The sequence below is a fragment of the Marmota monax genome, unplaced genomic scaffold, assembly GCF_021218885.2.
Source record: "Marmota monax isolate L192 unplaced genomic scaffold, Marmota_monax_Labrador192_F-V1.1 WCK01_AAM20220418_F8-fsc00033, whole genome shotgun sequence".
NCBI lineage: Eukaryota > Metazoa > Chordata > Mammalia > Rodentia > Sciuridae > Marmota > Marmota monax.
In genome coordinates this window covers 4,942,581-4,959,525 of record NW_026694282.1, presented here as the reverse complement: position 1 = coordinate 4,959,525, position 16,945 = coordinate 4,942,581, and the positions used below count along the sequence as shown (strand labels likewise).

General features: G+C 37.1%; 1 protein-coding gene across 3 annotated transcripts in view; it reads right to left on the bottom strand.

Annotated features, from left to right (window-relative positions):
* Nucleotides 1–16,945, bottom strand: part of Adamtsl1 (ADAMTS like 1) — a 935,498-nt gene that overhangs the window by 220,111 nt on the left and 698,442 nt on the right. For all 3 annotated transcript variants that reach the window (XM_058586373.1, XM_058586374.1, XM_046467403.2), the window contains 2 exons: nt 8,290–8,364; nt 4,706–4,863 (listed from right to left, as the gene is read on the bottom strand). In XM_058586373.1, the coding sequence (XP_058442356.1) occupies nt 4,706–4,863; nt 8,290–8,364 (233 nt within the window). The remainder of the gene's footprint in view (nt 1–4,705; nt 4,864–8,289; nt 8,365–16,945) is intronic.

Here is a 16,945-nt window from a genome sequence, read left to right as displayed (position 1 = left end):
TCCCATAGGAAGCAAGATGAGAAAGATTTAAAGGTGGTTGGAAAAGGAGATCCTAAAACATTCCTTTGGAACCGATAGCAATAAGTAACAATTCCTTTGTTGTGAGGAAATCTCCCTTTTATGCCAAAAAAAGTCATTTCCTTTTAAAAAATCATAAATGGTATTTTGGCAATAAAGTTCCATGAAGAGATTGACAAATGGCCCTTTATATTCCTGGGAATCTTATTTAAAAAGAGGATACAACTTAATATAATACATAATGCATCCGCTAAAAACACTATTCAAATTAATAAATTAATCCAGGCAAGTTGAAGGATAAAAATTCAACATACAAAAATCAATTGTATTTCTATACACTAAAAACAAACTATTCAAAAAACAAGTAAAAATTTCCCTTTTATAATAGTTACTTTAAAAAAAAGCTAGGAATAAATTTAACCAAGGAGGTGAAATGTCTATACACTGAAAACCAAAACACCAAAGAAAGAAATTGAGCAAGAGAGAAATAAATGAAACAATATCCCATGTTTATGGATTGAAAGAATTAATATCATTAAAATGTCCATACTACCTAAAGTGATCTACAGATTCAATCTAATTTCTATCCAATGATATTTTTACAGAAATAGAAAGAAAAAGTGTTGGCAAGAATAGAGAGAAGAAGGAACACTTGTACTATTTGCTGTTTAACCCTGAATGGCCAAAGCAGTCTTAATCCAAAATCAACAACGGAGACATAACTCTATCTTCAAAATCTACTACAAACCTGTGGTAATAATGCCAGCATGGGATTTGCATAAAGACAGAACAAAGATACAGAATAGAGAATTCAGAAATTCATCTGGGCCTTATGGTCAATTGATATTTGACAAAGTTGCCAAGAACACACATTGGGGAAAGGAGAGTCTCTTTAATAAATGGTGTCTGGACAACTGGATATCTGTAGGCAGAAGAATGAAATTCGACCCTTATCTCACACTCTACACAAAAATCAACTCACACCATACACAAAAGTTAGGACCTAAAAAGTAGGTCCTGAAACTATAATAATACTAGAAGAAAACATTGAGAAATGCTTTACAACCTTGGTCTGAACAGTGATTTTTTGGATTTGACCCCCAAAGCAAAGGCAAAAAAGCAAAAACATAAAACATGGGATTACCTCAAATGAAAAAGTTTTTATACAGCAAAAGAAACAATCAATACCTGGGTGCTGTAGTGTACACCTGTATTCCCAGTGGCTCAGGTGGCTGAGGAAGGAGGATAGTGAGTTCAAAGCCAGCCTCAGCAAAAGTGAGGTGCTAAGCAACTGAGACCCTGTCTCTAAATAAAATATAAAATAGAACTGGGGATATGGCTCAGTTGTCAAGTGCTCCTGAGTTCAATCTCTGGTACCCACCCCCAAGAAAAGAAACAATCACCAAAACCAGGCACAATGCTGCACACCTAAATCCCAGTGACTCAGGAGGCCTGGGACCCTGTATCCAAAAAATAAAAAAATAAAAAGGGCTAGGATGTGGCTCAGTGGTTAAGTACTCCTGGGTTCAATCTCCTTACAAAAAGAAAAAAAAAAAGTTGACAAGTGGTTTGAATATATATTTCTCAAAAGAAGATGAGCAAATGGCCAACAGGTATATGAAAAAATTCTCAACATCACGAGTTCATCAGGGAAATGCAATCAAAACTGCTATGAGATGTCACCTCAAGTCTGTTAGAATGGTTGCTATTATAGAAGAGACAAAAGATTAGTGTCAGCAACAATGTACAGAAAAGGAAACTCTCATACTGTTGGTGAGGATGTAAAGTGGTCTAACTATTTAAAAACAATATGGGGGTTCCTCAAAAAAATTAAAAGTAGAATTATCATATGCTTCAACAATCCCACTCCTGGGTATACATCTAAAGGAAATGAAATCAACTAATTGAAGAAACATCTGCATGCCCATGTTTATTACAGCATCATTTACACTGGCAGATATGTGATCAATCTAAGTGTCTATCAATGGATGAATAGATAAAGAAAATATATATACACATGGAATCTGCTGATTATAGAGATTCTTCCTAATGAAGTTTATTAATGTGAAATTGGCTTAAGAATTAGATACACTGCCTTTTAAATTTATAAAGGGTATCTGATTAATAAAAATATATATAGTGCAGAAGAGACTAAATTTTGAATTACATTAAAAGCCAAATTACATACTATTATATAATTTTTAATACTGAATTGTGGAAAATGATAAATCAAAGGCTAATCAAAGGCTAATTTTCATGAGGAAAATTGGAGAAGAAAAAGTTATTTCATGACAAATCATTGGAAAAAAGGTATTTTTCTTCTTTTTCTTCTATATTTTCTGAAATTATCTGGCTCTTTTCCAAACATGTAAATTCACTTTAATTTTACATAATTTGTCTTAAAATAAGGTTACATTTATTTGATTCCTGATGTTTTGTAGTGAACTCTTAAGAGGAAATAATAAAATACTGAAGCAACATAGAATACTGAAAAGAGTTCTGGGACGGAAGAAAAGAGATGTGATTTCTAGTCCTGGTTTACCATGGGTGTACTTAGGTGTCATTCAACTTCCCTGAAGCTAAGTTTTCTGGTGGGTAAAACAGATGTCAGCATCTGCTCTTCTCAAACAATTGCTTTATGCAATATTCCTTATCCACTCAGCACTTGCTCAAGCTGCCTGGTCTCTTCTTATGGAGATATGAATACAAATACAGAAACCCAATGCAAACAGAAATTTGGGATGAAGTTCTGGAATACTTCTGGAAGAAGAAATCAAAGAACAAACAGGAGTTACTGAAGAGAATGCAAGAAAAAATGGAGAGCATTCCAGGCAGAGAACACTGCGCTTTACAAAGTCACTGAGCCTGTGAGAAGGAAGGTGTGAGGGCATGAAGTCATTCACTGGCTGAAACAGGGCAACATTAAAGGTGAGGCTGGAAAGGTAGGCAGAATCCAGATACTCGATAGTACCCATAGATACTATGCTATGCATTTGCATTTTAACTTCAGAGCAGTGAGTAGTGGTGAGGGACTATGAAGGATTATGGAAAGTGGAATTATGACTTCAAAAACTCATTCTGAAGGCAACATACATGATGGATCAGAGGCTGGAAAATTACTCAGAGTCCATGGTATTAGCTCAGGTGAGAAAATGGGAAGGCCTGACTACATAAGACAGAGACAGCAAGGATGGAGAAGAAAAAAAAAAATCCTGAGAGGTGGAATAGAGGCAAACCAGGCAACGTTTAGTGTTTGGTTTAAGAGAAGGCAATATCAGAGTGAATCAAAGGTTTCTGACTTTCCTGGATAGATGATGCACTTCTTATCTAAAAGAGCTAGACAAGTTCAATTTTAAATATGTTGAGCTCATTGGGCCTATAGGATATCCAAGTAGTAGTGCACAGAAGACAACTAGATAGATGAAATGCATTTGACAGTGCTATGAGCTATTTAAAAAGGTATAATGTTATTTGAATTCAATTCTAGATGAACCCTTGCAAGGCCATGGGGGAAATTACTATGGTGTAAATGATCTATTCAACATACTCTAAGGACTTCCAAGAGTAAAGACATATCTCATTTCTTTTCTGAATTCGCTTACTTAACAGAAATTATTTAATTCCTACAATATAATTCCTATTGTGAGCTATCTCTAATGGTTTGTAGCTTCTTGTCCATGTCCATGTGGTTGGCATCTGGACTAGATTAAAAAGAGCTACCATGCATTTAGGCACAGAGGATAGAATTCTGCAACCCTTCTTCCATTCCAGCCTCACTGCCTATCACATTTTCCTATATGCATTTTTACTTTCAGCTGCCATGGGGTCATCAAGTCTTAGCTTAAATCAAATGTCCTCTGGCTCCAAGTCCCATGATGAAAAAAAATTTATGGAGTCCTGGACACATTACAAGTTTTACAGCTTTACAGCTGAAATCCTTCAGGTCCTCCTGACCTACTGAAGCAAAAAATATGTTTTATTTTATTGTGATTCCAAAACGTTCTCCCAGTGTGTGCATTTTTCCAACAGAATGTGTATGTTGCTTCCAGCAATGTGTTTTATATTACCTTGAAGAGTAGGGAAGCTCTGATAGAAGGAAACAAGTTAGTCTTATTGCCAGGAAAAGAGAAAACAGAACTTGCCATTGCAAGCATGATTAGTGGACCAAACCTATGTCTGGGATAATCTGTTTGTATTTTACTTTTACTGAGGATACTCTATGAGGCAATGACTCTATCCTAATTGTTTAGAAAGTTTATATCCCCCAACCAATGATACCCTGGATTCTTAGGTGGGGTCATTTTAATCAATAACATATATTTATATATATTGTTGATATATATATCAATATATATAACAATACATATAAATATATGTTTATGAATACATACATACACACACATATATAGTGACATATACACACATATATGCATGAGTGTATGCGTATGTATATTGTGTATGTATATATGTATGTGCATGTATATACGAATAAAGATATTCCCCAAAATAATATATTCTTATTAAGTCTAGATGTAGCCTGCTCAATAACTTTGAATTAAATATTTCCTAGATAACAAATAGCCTTTTCAAATATATATCAAAACTTAATGTGTAATCTCTCTTTGGGAGATAGTAAGTACCATCAGTTTGGATGTAGCTTGAAAATAAGATACCTAAGTGGGCTCACCTTGACGATGAAATCTGCTGTCAGTGGTCCAGCCATTCTCAGAATCTCTTTGTCTGGAAATTTCTGGAAGTCCACAGTAGAATTGTCCACGAGAAATGTTCCTGTAGAGCTGAGGCTGTTTTCACCTTTAGCCCCTTGGAGGGTTTTGGTTTCCAAATCTATGTAATCAGACACATGAAGAGGAAAGAGAGATGTTCCTGGGGCTACCATAGACCACATGTAAGCACAGTTTATGTAACAAAGTTTTGAGCTATGGATATAGTGATTTTTTTTATTTATATAGTGATATAAATGAAATATATAGGCATTTCTGGATCACATAGGAATTTATGCTACAAATAAAATTATTTTAAAATTCATTAGCCAAGCATTCAAGGCTCCAGTCACAAAAAAAGTTTGATTTGCTCAGATGACCTCCTGTGGAAACACCAATCTACAGCAACCCTTTTTCTTTGATTAAACCATCTCCCATACACAACTCAGTGATTTCTGTTTGGATGGCCCTCAGTTTGGGCTATCCTTCACTCTTCTTTTTGTCCTATGAGATCCCAGGTGCATCTCAGAGTTGCCTCAGCATCCATGAGGGTTTATATTTAGGCTTTAACTTGAGTTTTTTTTAAAAAAAATTCTGGTTGCTAATTCATATATGCTATTGCTCAGGATGAAGAAACTATAGTGACCGAGTACAGTAGTGCATACCTGCAATCCCAGCAGCTCTGGAGGCTGAGGCTGGAGGATCATAAGTTCAAAGCCAGCTTCAGCAACTTAGTGATGCCCTAAGCAACTTAGCAAGACCCTGTGTCAAAAATTTTTTAAAAATCAATAAATAAAAAGGGCTGGGGATGTGTTTCAGTAGTTAAGCAGGTTCAATCCGTGGTACCAAAAACCAAAACTGTAGTGGCTTAAAGACAGGGGCTATTCTTTTTTACCTTTTCTTTTTTAAAAATTAATTTTGATAACTAATTCAATGTTATACACATATATAGTATTTTATAAGTACTTGATACAAAAAGAAAACTTGATTCCTGCAGCATTTAGATCTGAATTTTGTCAATGACAGAGTCTATGAAACATCATTTGTTGTATGAAATCAGAACATACTGGGATGATATTGCTTATGATATGTATGCCAGAGAAGACTATGTTCTCCTCTGACTGACAGGAGATCTATAGAAATTGTCTAGGAGATGAAGAAAAATAGATGGATTAAGTCTAATTGTTTCTAAAATTGCACAAAACCTTTGGTCTTGGCAGTGCCTGTTCAGCAGAAAGAAGGCTTGTGTGGCGCTCCAGGCTTCCTACCACAGCTTCAGTCAGAATGGCTCTATTCTTATCTGTTTAATGATTGGGGTTCTGTGTTAAAAACAATTTTAAGGTCTCTGGAGGTACTCAAGTACCTAAAGTATTTTGTACTTTATTATTTGAGACTCAGACTACCTCAAGTTCTCTACTCTAAGGAATACCAAAGATGGAAAATGTTGGTATTCAACTAAATACACAGTGACCTTCTGATGAAGTCTGTGGAGCCCTTCTCATAGGATATGTCAGGCTTTACCATTCTGCCCCAGGATGGAGAGAACCCCACAGGACATAGGGCCCCACAGGAGAACCTCAAGGGGACACTGGATTTGGGAATCATATTTATCATCAAAAGAAGAAAGCCGTAGTGCTGAATCTCCTTCCTCCAGCCTTTATTCCTCAAGCTGCCTTACGTGCAATTGCAGAAATAGCTCCAGAACATGAATTAACATAGTTTTGGAAAAATCCTGGAGGTCTAGGCCTGGATCTGAACATCTAATTCAATTTTATGAAGAGGTATCCCAGCTGTTCTTCTCGATGTACTTTTGATTAAAGATGAGCTGGGGCTGGACAAGATCACCTAGTCTTCTGATCTGGCACTAAATATTTAAGGTTAGTCCCATACTGAACCAGTTTCTGGGAATGAAGGGCAAAAGGGCTGCAGGAGAAACAGGGAATCACTTCCACATTCATTCTGCTGAAATACATGCCAAATGCAAAAACAACAACAGCAACAGAACAAACAAAACAAAACAAAACAGCTACATTTGCCAACGGTATGTGTGTTGGGTGGAAAAAAAAACAGACCATATATTGCTTTTCATCATTTATGAATATCATTTCAGTCTTTACCTATCACATCTGCAAATCAATTAAACCAAATAAGGACAATTCTTCAATTTCTTGGTGATTATGTAATCAGGAAACTTGGGAGACTAATATATTTATAAAAATCAATTTTTCTTTTAAATCTTTTTCTGCAAGGAGGAGTCATTCCCCCACTTAATAGTAATCTCAGACTGAATATTTTATTTCTGTCTCTGTTACTGCTGACAAAAATACTGTTTCTGAGTGGGGTTGTTACACCATCAGTTAGCTCTGTCCAGTTCTCAAGGGGAAAAACAAATCATTTGACCGGTAATACTATACATGCATATATTAACTTTGGCATGTGAATGCTATCTTTTATAAGATTGTTCAGAATTAGAAAATAATTTGGACCAATATAAGGTGACTTATCGGTGCTTTTTCATTTTGCCTAAACTGTACTTCACTTATTCTTTTGTTTCACAGGACCATTCATATCCTACCTTTTTGATGAAAAATATTCATTTTTATGTTTGAAGACTAGAGTATGCTATATTAACTTTCACAGGTTCTGATTCTCTTCCTCTTGTTGATCTTTCTAGCACAGTTTCATTCATTATAATCTAATTACTAAAAAATAATACTTGCTATTTAAATTGGTTTCATAGACGTGTGGGAGAGGAGAAGGAGAGAAGATAAGGGATGTCTTTGTGGGAATCCAGGAACAATTAGATTAGAGATTAGAGGGCTCAAGGGACCAAATGAGGTGAAAGCCTTCAAATGAAACCAAATTTCTTAGAAAATGTTAGCATAATCTCTCCCACCTTCACCTTTGTTTATAGCCTATAAGTTTCTGCTTGTAACTTACAGATGTACATCTAAAACGAACTAAGCAGTAATAAAAAAAGTAATCTGACTGTGCATTGCTGCCCTGGCATGACTAGAGACCAATTTTTGCACAAACCTTAGAGGGCTAAAGCTATCATTTGATCCTTGGGTTTCTAATTACCTTCTAATCCTGAATTCTAATATATAAGGGCCCTGGTTTAATACATAGGAGATTTCAGTTTGTTTGGTAGTTTTGTGTTTATCTGGATTGATTAAGTAATGGAATATGAGATTAGGGGGAAAAATGAAGGAAAGAAAAGAAGGGTTGGAAAGAGGAAGAAGAAAGGAGTGGTGAGATTAAAAAAAAAGATTGAGATGGATTAAAGAGAAAGAAGAGCATAAGCATGTGCCCAACCCCCATGAATATCTCATCAGGACCATCTATTTGCATTTTTCAGGATGACTGTGGCTATCAGTAATTACCACAGAGGTTTCTGCCATCTCATCAGGCAGCCAAAAGAGAGACAAAATATCATATTCTGATAGAGTGGAGAGATTTGTACTCTTGTGTTTTAATACTTTGTGGAACAAAAATAAATAATAATGGCAAAACCTCCCAATCCCCAAAGGAAAACATTGGGTTTACTTACACAAGTGATCAGGTCCTTTTAGGACAAGGCGAATGTGTCTACTTCCGTAGGGAATGGCAACCACGGTATCATCCACTAGAGAGAAACAAAGAAAAATTTTAAAAGCACATAATTTGACACAAAACTATTAATTGTCTCTTGTACAAAGGCAGTGACTTAACATAACTTTTAAAAAACTGAGAGTTTGTTTTTGTGTTTGAAAAGGGAAATACAACGTTTGGGTATTAAAATGTCTACCTTCTTCAAAATAAAATATGCCAAAGAAGCCAGTCACTGGTTAACATAGTGAGGATTTGGCCTTATAAAGAAAATGTGAGTTTTGGTATGTTGACATATTGATTGAACATTTTCCTTTTTGATTTTGAAATCTGGCCTTGAACCATCAAGTTTCCCTGGATTACAGCATTTGTGTTGGATTTAATTTAATTTAATTTTTTTTTCTTAATTTTTTATTGTTGGTTGTTCAAAACATTACATAGTTCTTGATATATCATATTTCACACTTTGATTCAAGTGGGTTATGAGCTCCCATTTTTACCCCATATACAGATTACAGAATCACATCAGTTACACATCCATTGATTTACATATTGCCATACTAGTGTCTGTTGTGTTCTGCTGCCTTTCGTATCCTCTACTATCCCCCCTCCCCTCCCCTCCCCTCCCCTCTTCTCTCTCTGCCCCCTCTACTGACATTCATTTGTCCCCCTTGTATTATTTTTCCCTTTCCCCTCACTTCCTCTTGTATGTACTTTTGTATAACTCTGAGGGTCTCCTTCCATTTCCATGCAGTTTCCCTTCTCTCTCCCTTTCCCTCCCACCTCTCATCCCTGTTTAATGTTAATCTTCTTCTCATGCTCTTCGACCCTACTCTGTTCTTAGTTACTCTCCTTATATCAAAGAAGACATTTGGCATTTGTTTTTTAGGGATTGGCTAGCTTCACTTAGCATAATCTGCTCTAATGCCATCCATTTCCCTGCAAATTCTATGATTTTGTCATTTTTTAATGCAGAGTAATACTCCATTGTGTATAAATGCCACTTTTTTTTTTATCCATTCGTCTATTGAAGGGCATCTAGGTTGGTCCCACAGTCTTGCTATTGTGAACTGTGCTGCTATGAACATCGATGTAGCAGTGTCCCTGTAGCATGCTCTTTTTAGGTCTTTAGGGAATAGACCAAGAAGGGGAATAGCTGGGTCAAATGGTGGCTCCATTCCCAGCTTTCCAAGAAATCTCCATACTGCTTTCCAAATTGGCTGCACCAATCTGCAGTCCCACCAGCAATGTACAAGTGTACCCTTTTCCCCACATCCTCGCCAGCACTTGTTGTTGTTTGACTTCATAATGGCTGCCAATCTAACTGGAGTGAGATGGTATCTTAGGGTGGTTTTGATTTGCATTTCTCTGACAGCTAGAGATGTTGAGCATTTTTTCATGTACTTGTTGATTGATTGTATGTCCTCCTCTGAGAAGTGTCTGTTCAGGTCCTTGGCCCATTTGTTGATTGGGTTGTTTGTTCTCTTATTGTCTAATTTTTTGAGTTCTTTGTATACTCTGGATATTAGGGCTCTATCTGAAGCGTGAGGAGTAAAGATTTGTTCCCAGGGTGTAGGCTCCCTATTTACCTCTCTTATTGTTTCTTTAGCTGAGAAAAAACTTTTTAGTTTGAGTAAGTCCCATTTGTTGATTCTAGTTATTAACTTTTGTGCTATGGGTGTCCTATTGAGGAATTTGGAGCCCGACCCCACCGAATGTAGATCGTAGCCAACTTTTTCTTCTATCAGACGGCGTGTCTCTGATTTGATATCAAGCTCCTTGATCCATTTTGAGTTAACTTTTGTGCATGGCGAGAGAAAGGGATTCAGTTTCATTTTGTTGCATATGGATTTCCAGTTTTCCCAGCACCATTTGTTGAAGATGCTATCCTTCCTCCATTGCATGCTTTTAGCCCCTTTATCAAATATAAGATAGTTGTAGTTTTGTGGATTGGTTTCTGTGTCCTCTATTCTGTACCATTGGTCCACACGCCTGTTTTGGTACCAGTACCATGCTGTTTTTGTTACTATTGCTCTGTAGTATAGTTTGAAGTCTGGTATCGCTATACCGCCTGATTCACACTTCCTGCTTAGCATTGTTTTTGCTATTCTGGGTCTTTTATTTTTCCATATGAATTTCATGATTGCTTTCTCTATTTCTACAAGAAATGCCCTTGGGATTTTGATTGGCATTGCATTAAACCTATAGAGAACTTTTGGTAATATCGCCATTTTGATGATGTTAGTTCTGCCTATCCATGAACAGGGTATATTTTTCCATCTTCTAAGATCTTCTTCTATTTCTCTCTTGAGGGTTCTGTAGTTTTCATTGTATAAGTCTTTCACCTCTTTTGTTAGGTTGATTCCCAAGTATTTTATTTTTTTTTGAAGATATTGTGAATGGAGTGGTTGTCCTCATTTCCATTTCAGAGGATTTGTCGCTGATATACAGGAATGCCTTTGATTTATGCGTGTTGATTTTATATCCTGCCACTTTGCTGAATTCATTTATTAGCTCTAATAGTTTCTTTGTAGACCCTTTTGGGTCTGCTAGGTATAGAATCATATCATCTGCAAATAGTGATAATTTAAGTTCTTCTTTTCCTATTTTGATGCCTTTAATTTCTTTCGTCTGTCTAATTGCTCTGGCCAGTGTTTCGAGAACTATGTTGAACAGAAGTGGTGAGAGAGGGCATCCCTGTCTTGTTCCAGATTTTAGAGGGAATGCCTTCAATTTTTCTCCATTCAGAATGATGCTAGCCTGAGGCTTAGCATAGATTGCTTTTACAATATTGAGGTATGTTCCTGTTATCCCTAGTTTTTCTAGAGTTTTGAACATAAAGGGATGCTGTACTTTGTCGAATGCTTTTTCCGCATCTATCGAGATGATCATATGGTTCTTATTTTTAAGTCTATTGATGTGGTGAATAACATTTATTGATTTCCGTATATTGAACCAGCCTTGCATCCCAGGGATGAATCCTACTTGATCATGGTGCACAATTTTTTTGATGTGTTTTTGTATCCGATTCGCCAGAATTTTATTGAGGATTTTTGCATTTAGGTTCATTAGAGATATTGGTCTGTAGTTTTCTTTCTTTGAAGTGTCTTTGTCTGGTTTAGGTATCAGGGTGATGTTGGCCTCGTGGAATGAATTTGGAAGTTCTCCCTCTTTTTCTATTTCCTGAAGTAGCTTGAAAAGTATTGGTATTAGTTCCTCTTTAAAGGTTTTGTAAAACTCTGCTGTATACCCATCCGGTCCTGGGCTTTTCTAAGTTGGTAGTCTTTTGATGGTTTCTTCTATTTCCTCAATTGATATTGGTCTGTTTAGGTTGTCTATATCCTCCTGACTCAATCTGGGCAGATCATATGACTTAAGAAATTTATCGATGCCTTCACTATCTTCTAATGTATTGGAGTATAAGGATTCAAAATAATTTTTGATTATCTTCTGTATTTCTGAAGTGTCTGTTGTGATATTGCCTTTTTCATCCCGTATGTTAGTAATTTGAGTTCTCTCTCTTCTTCTTTTTGCTAGCATGGCTAAGGGTCTGTCGATTTTGTTTATTTTTTCAAAGAACCAACTTTTCGTTTTGTCAATTTTTTCAATTGTTTCTTTTGTTTCAATTTCATTAATTTCAGCTCTGATTTTCATTATTTCTTGCCTTCTACTTCTTTTGCTGTTGTTTTGCTCTTCTTTTTCTAGGATTTTGAGATGAAGTATGAGATCATTTATTTGTTGGTTTTTTTCTTTTTTTAAGGAATGAACTCCACGCAATGAATTTTCCTCTTAGAACTGTTTTCAATGTGTCCCATAGATTCTGATATGTTGTGTCTATGTTTCATTTATCTCTAAGAATTTTTTAATTTCCTCCTTGATGTCTTCTATAACCCATTGATCATTCAGTAACCTATTGTTCATTCTCCAAGTGATGTATGCTTTTTCCTTCCTTCTTTTATCGTTGATTTTCAGTTTCATTCCATTATGATCAGATAAGATGCACAGTATTATCTCTACTCCTTTATATTGTCTAAGAGTTGCCCTGTGACATAATATATGATCTATTTTTGAGAAGGATCCATGTGCTGCTGAGAAAAAAGTGTAACTGCTTGATGTTGGGTGGTATATTCTATATATGTCAATTAAGTCTAGGTTATTAATTGTGTTATTGAGTTCTATAGTTTCCTTATTCAACTTTTGTTTGGAAGATCTGTCCATTGGTGAGAGAGGTGTGTTGAAGTCTCCCATGATTATTGTATGGTGGTCTATTAGACTCTTGAACTTGAGAAGAGTTTGTTTGATGAACATAGCTGCACCATTGTTTGGGGCATATATATTTATGATTGTTATGTCTCGTTGGTGTATGGTTCCCTTGAGCAGTATGTAGTGTCCCTCTTTATCCCTTTTGATTAACTTGGGCTTGAAATCTATTTTATTTGATATGAGTATGGACACACCTGCTTGTTTCCGAAGTCCATATGAGTGATATGATTTTTCCCAACCTTTCACCTTCAGCCTATGTATGTCTTTTCCTATCAAATGCGTCTCCTGTAGGCAGCATATTGTTGGGTCTTGTTTTGTGATCCATTCTACTAGCCTGTGTCTCTTAATTGGTGAGTTTAAGCCATTAACATTTAGGGTTATTATTGAGATATGGGTTGTTCTTCCAGCCATATTTGTTTATTTATGTTACTAAACATGGTTTGTTTTCCTCTTTGATTATTTTCCCTCCTTTACTGTCCTACCTCCCACTGTTGGTTTTCATTGTTATTTTCCATTTCCTCTTCCTGTAATGTTTTGCCAAGGATGTTTTGAAGAGATGGTTTTCTAGCTGCAAATTCTTTTAACTTTTGTTTATCGTGGAAGGTTTTAATTTCATCTTCCATCCTGAAGCTTAATTTCGCTGGAAACACAATTCTTGGTTGGAACCCATTTTCTTTCAGTGTTTGAAATATGTTATTCCAGGATCTTCTAGCTTTCAGAGTCTGTGTTGAAAGATCAGCTGTTATCCTGATTGGCTTACCCCTAAATGTGATCTGCTTCCTTTCTCTTGTAGCTTTTAAAATTCTCTCCTTATTCTGTATGTTGGGCATCTTCATTATAATGTGTCTAGGTGTGGGTCTCTTATGATTTTGCACATTCGGCGTCCTGTAGGCTTCTAGGATTTGGGGTTCTGTCTCATTCTTCAAGTCTGGGAAGTTTTCTCGTATTATTTCATTGAATAGATTGCTCATTCCTTTGGTTTGAAACTCTGTCCCTTCCTGTATCCCAATGACTCTTAAATTTGGTCTCTTGATGTTATCCCATATTTCTTGGATGTTCTGCTCATGGTTTCTTAACAGTCTTGCTGAGCTGTCTATGTTCTTTTCAAATTGAAATACTTTATCTTCATTGTCTGATGTTCTATCTTCTAAGTGTTCTACTCTGCTGGTAGCATTCTCAATTGAGTTTTTAAGTTGGTTTATTGCTTCCTGCATTTCTAGGATTTCTGTTTGTTTGTTTTTTATAACCTCTATCTCCCTGTATAGTTGATCTTTTGCTTCTTGGATTTGTTTATGTAATTCATTGTTGAAGTGATCTTTCATTGTCTGATTTTGCTGTCTGATGTCTTCCTTGAGACTCCAGATCATCTGAAGCATGTATATCCTGAATTCTTTATCTGACATTCCATGTGCTTCAGCTATTACCTCTTCTAACGTTGAGTTGAACTGCATTGCTTGTGGTCCTTTCTTTCCTTGTCTCTTCATACTGTTCGCGTTCCTTTCTACTTGGTGAAACTGTTGTGCTATTGAATTTTCCCCCTATATATTTATATTGGTCTTGTATAGTTGCAAAGTCTCCCTCGCAGGCGCGGGCGGCGGCTCTGCCCCTCCTCCAATTGGGGCAATGTGCCTACCACGCCGGCAGGCCGCTGGGCCTGCTCTGCCGGTCGGTAGCAGGTCCGCCTACCTTGTAGGCGCGGGCGGCGGCTCTGTCCCTCTGCGGGCCGCTAGGCTTGTTCTGTTGGTGGTCGCAGTTCTGCCTACTTTGCAGGCGCGGGCAGCGTCACTGCTCCTCTGCAGGCCTCTGGGGCTGTTCTGCCGGTGGGTCGCAGGGCAGCCTACCTTGCAGGCGCGGGGGGGGGGGGGCGGCTGTACCCTTCCTCAGGCCACTGGGCCTGTTCTGTCTGTCAGTTGCAGGTCTGGCCTGTTCTGTGGGTGGTCACAGTTCCGTCTACCTTGCAGGCGCGGGGGGAGGGGGCGGCTCTGCCTCTCAGCAGGCTGCTGCACCTGTTCTTCTGGTGGGTCGCAGGCCCGCCTACCTTGCAGGAGTGATTGGAAGCTCTGCCCCTCCGGGGGCCACTGGGCCTTTTCTGTCGGTGGTCACAGTTCCCTGTGTTGGATTTTAAAATATAAAGGAATTCTAATGTTTGAAGGATGAATTTATGAATATATCACATTAGAATCTGGACTTCTCACTGGCAGAGTTCTGGTATGAGTAGGAAAGATAAAAGGAGGTGATAATATGATTATGTGCTTTAAACCCTTCAAGGACAGAAGTCCTGCCTCTGGTTGTTCTACCTAGTTCTTCACATACTGCATATTGTAAGAACTCCATATATGGTGGTTAGCATTTTTCGATATATAACCCCCTCTCTTTTGAAATATATTTTTTACAGTTGGCTGAATCATAGATCATTTTATAGTAGATTAATTATCAGACTCTTTACCAATTGAGCCTAAATTATTAGAAACAGAGTTCTTTTTAAAGAGTAGAGGAACATTACAAGCTCCCCAATTATACCCCAATAATATATATTTATATATATGGCAATAATATATATTTACATAGCACTGCAGAATTGCACTTTCACTTAAATTATGCTATTTACTTTCACCCACAACGTTGATGTAGCCAGAGATAATTCTAGGATGAAAAATGCAGCCTCTGAGAAGCATAATGAAGTCCAAGGTCAAATGGATTGAAAGGTCCTTCAAAGGACAAGAAAGACCCATTCTCAGGAACTCACCAGCACTTCAGAAGCTCCGTTGATTCTTGGTTCCTACAAATCTTTCCAATATTAGACATTATCACCCTCTCATGGGAACAATTTAGTTTAAATAAAAGAATCCCCAAAGTTACTCAGTTCCTCTAAACCTTAACATAATCATCTTAGTTTGGGGAGAACTTAAATAGTGAATCTTAGAATTCATCTAACTTTCCTGGTTCTTGGTTTCCTTGTTTATAAAACAAAGAATGCAACAACTACTTTATAATATTGTCATGAAAAGATATAAAGATGGATAGAGCTACATAGATGAAATGTCTGGAATACACTAGGTACACTAGATATTCTGTACATTTTAGTTTCCTCCCTCTCTTGCAAATCTCTTTCAAAATAGGGACTGAAAGACTTTTAGAGTGTTTTTAAATACTCCAAGGCCCCTAGCACATGACCCATTGACTGAAGAAGGAGAATCAGATCTTAATTCCTGCCCTGAAGAGGTTACACTTATGAGTTCTCTGCAATATTGAATATTCTACTCACACTACACCCTTATAGCTGTTTTTAATGTCATGCATTGTTGAAGAAAAGGCTGAATTCCACAGAGCTAAGATTTTGTGGTATATAAAAAAAAAAATGTAAGGGGGAATATAGACAAGAACTCAAAAATGTTCAGGCTGGCACACAGAGCCTTCTATGCCTTGCATAAAGACATGAATTTTTAAGTTTGCAAAAGAAATTCAAAGCAGTGAAAACAATGGGATTTCTAGAAATAGAATGTCTTTGTTTATCCACAGGTCAAATAAAGTGCAAGTAAAAGGGAAGCTGTCTGTTTGGCCTGCAATGCTCAGCGGCAGGCTTCTGACCCCCACACAACTCCAGGGGCCTCACTCTTGCTTTGCTGAGAAGGAACACATTCACACACTGAGGCATTAACCCTGGGCTTTTGGCTGTTGTTGTAACATTTGTATGATCCAGGAAGATGACGGGGTTAGGAACCTAGAAGTTTCTGTAGAGGGTGGGGAAGAGGGCAGGATGAAGAAAATAGACCAGAAAAAAAGCAGAATATCTTCTGCTGCCCTCTGCACTTGTCTAGTCAAAGAGAAAAATGGAGTAACTCAGGCTGGTGCAAACTTGAGCCAGTGGCAGTATACAGCACTGAGGCAGGAAGACTCTCGGTCTATTCTTCTACTGAGAAAAGGTCTGATGGGCTCCTGGAAGGTCACTAGAAAATTAATAAATTCATTACTTTATTCTACAGATAGTTTTAAATTGTCTCTTAGTGTCATGCTCCAACTTAGGAACCAGGGACTCAAAGAAGACAAATAATAATAATCATCATCGTTATCATCCACAACAAAAACAACAACAACAACAAAAACCAAACCAAAACAAAAAACCATCAGCCCCACATAGTAGTCCCTGAAAAAGGAATCTAAGGAAAAACATGTGGGGAAATTCTGTGTACTGATCATGGAAATCCCAAAAGCTCATTATTTGGTTTCTTAAGGAGTCCTGAACCTATTTCACTCTATTTAACCCAGGGTATACCCAATACATTAATCTAGAGAATCTTTCTTATATATCAGCTGTTAATATCACCTGATATATCTTTGAACATAGTTTAAGAAAT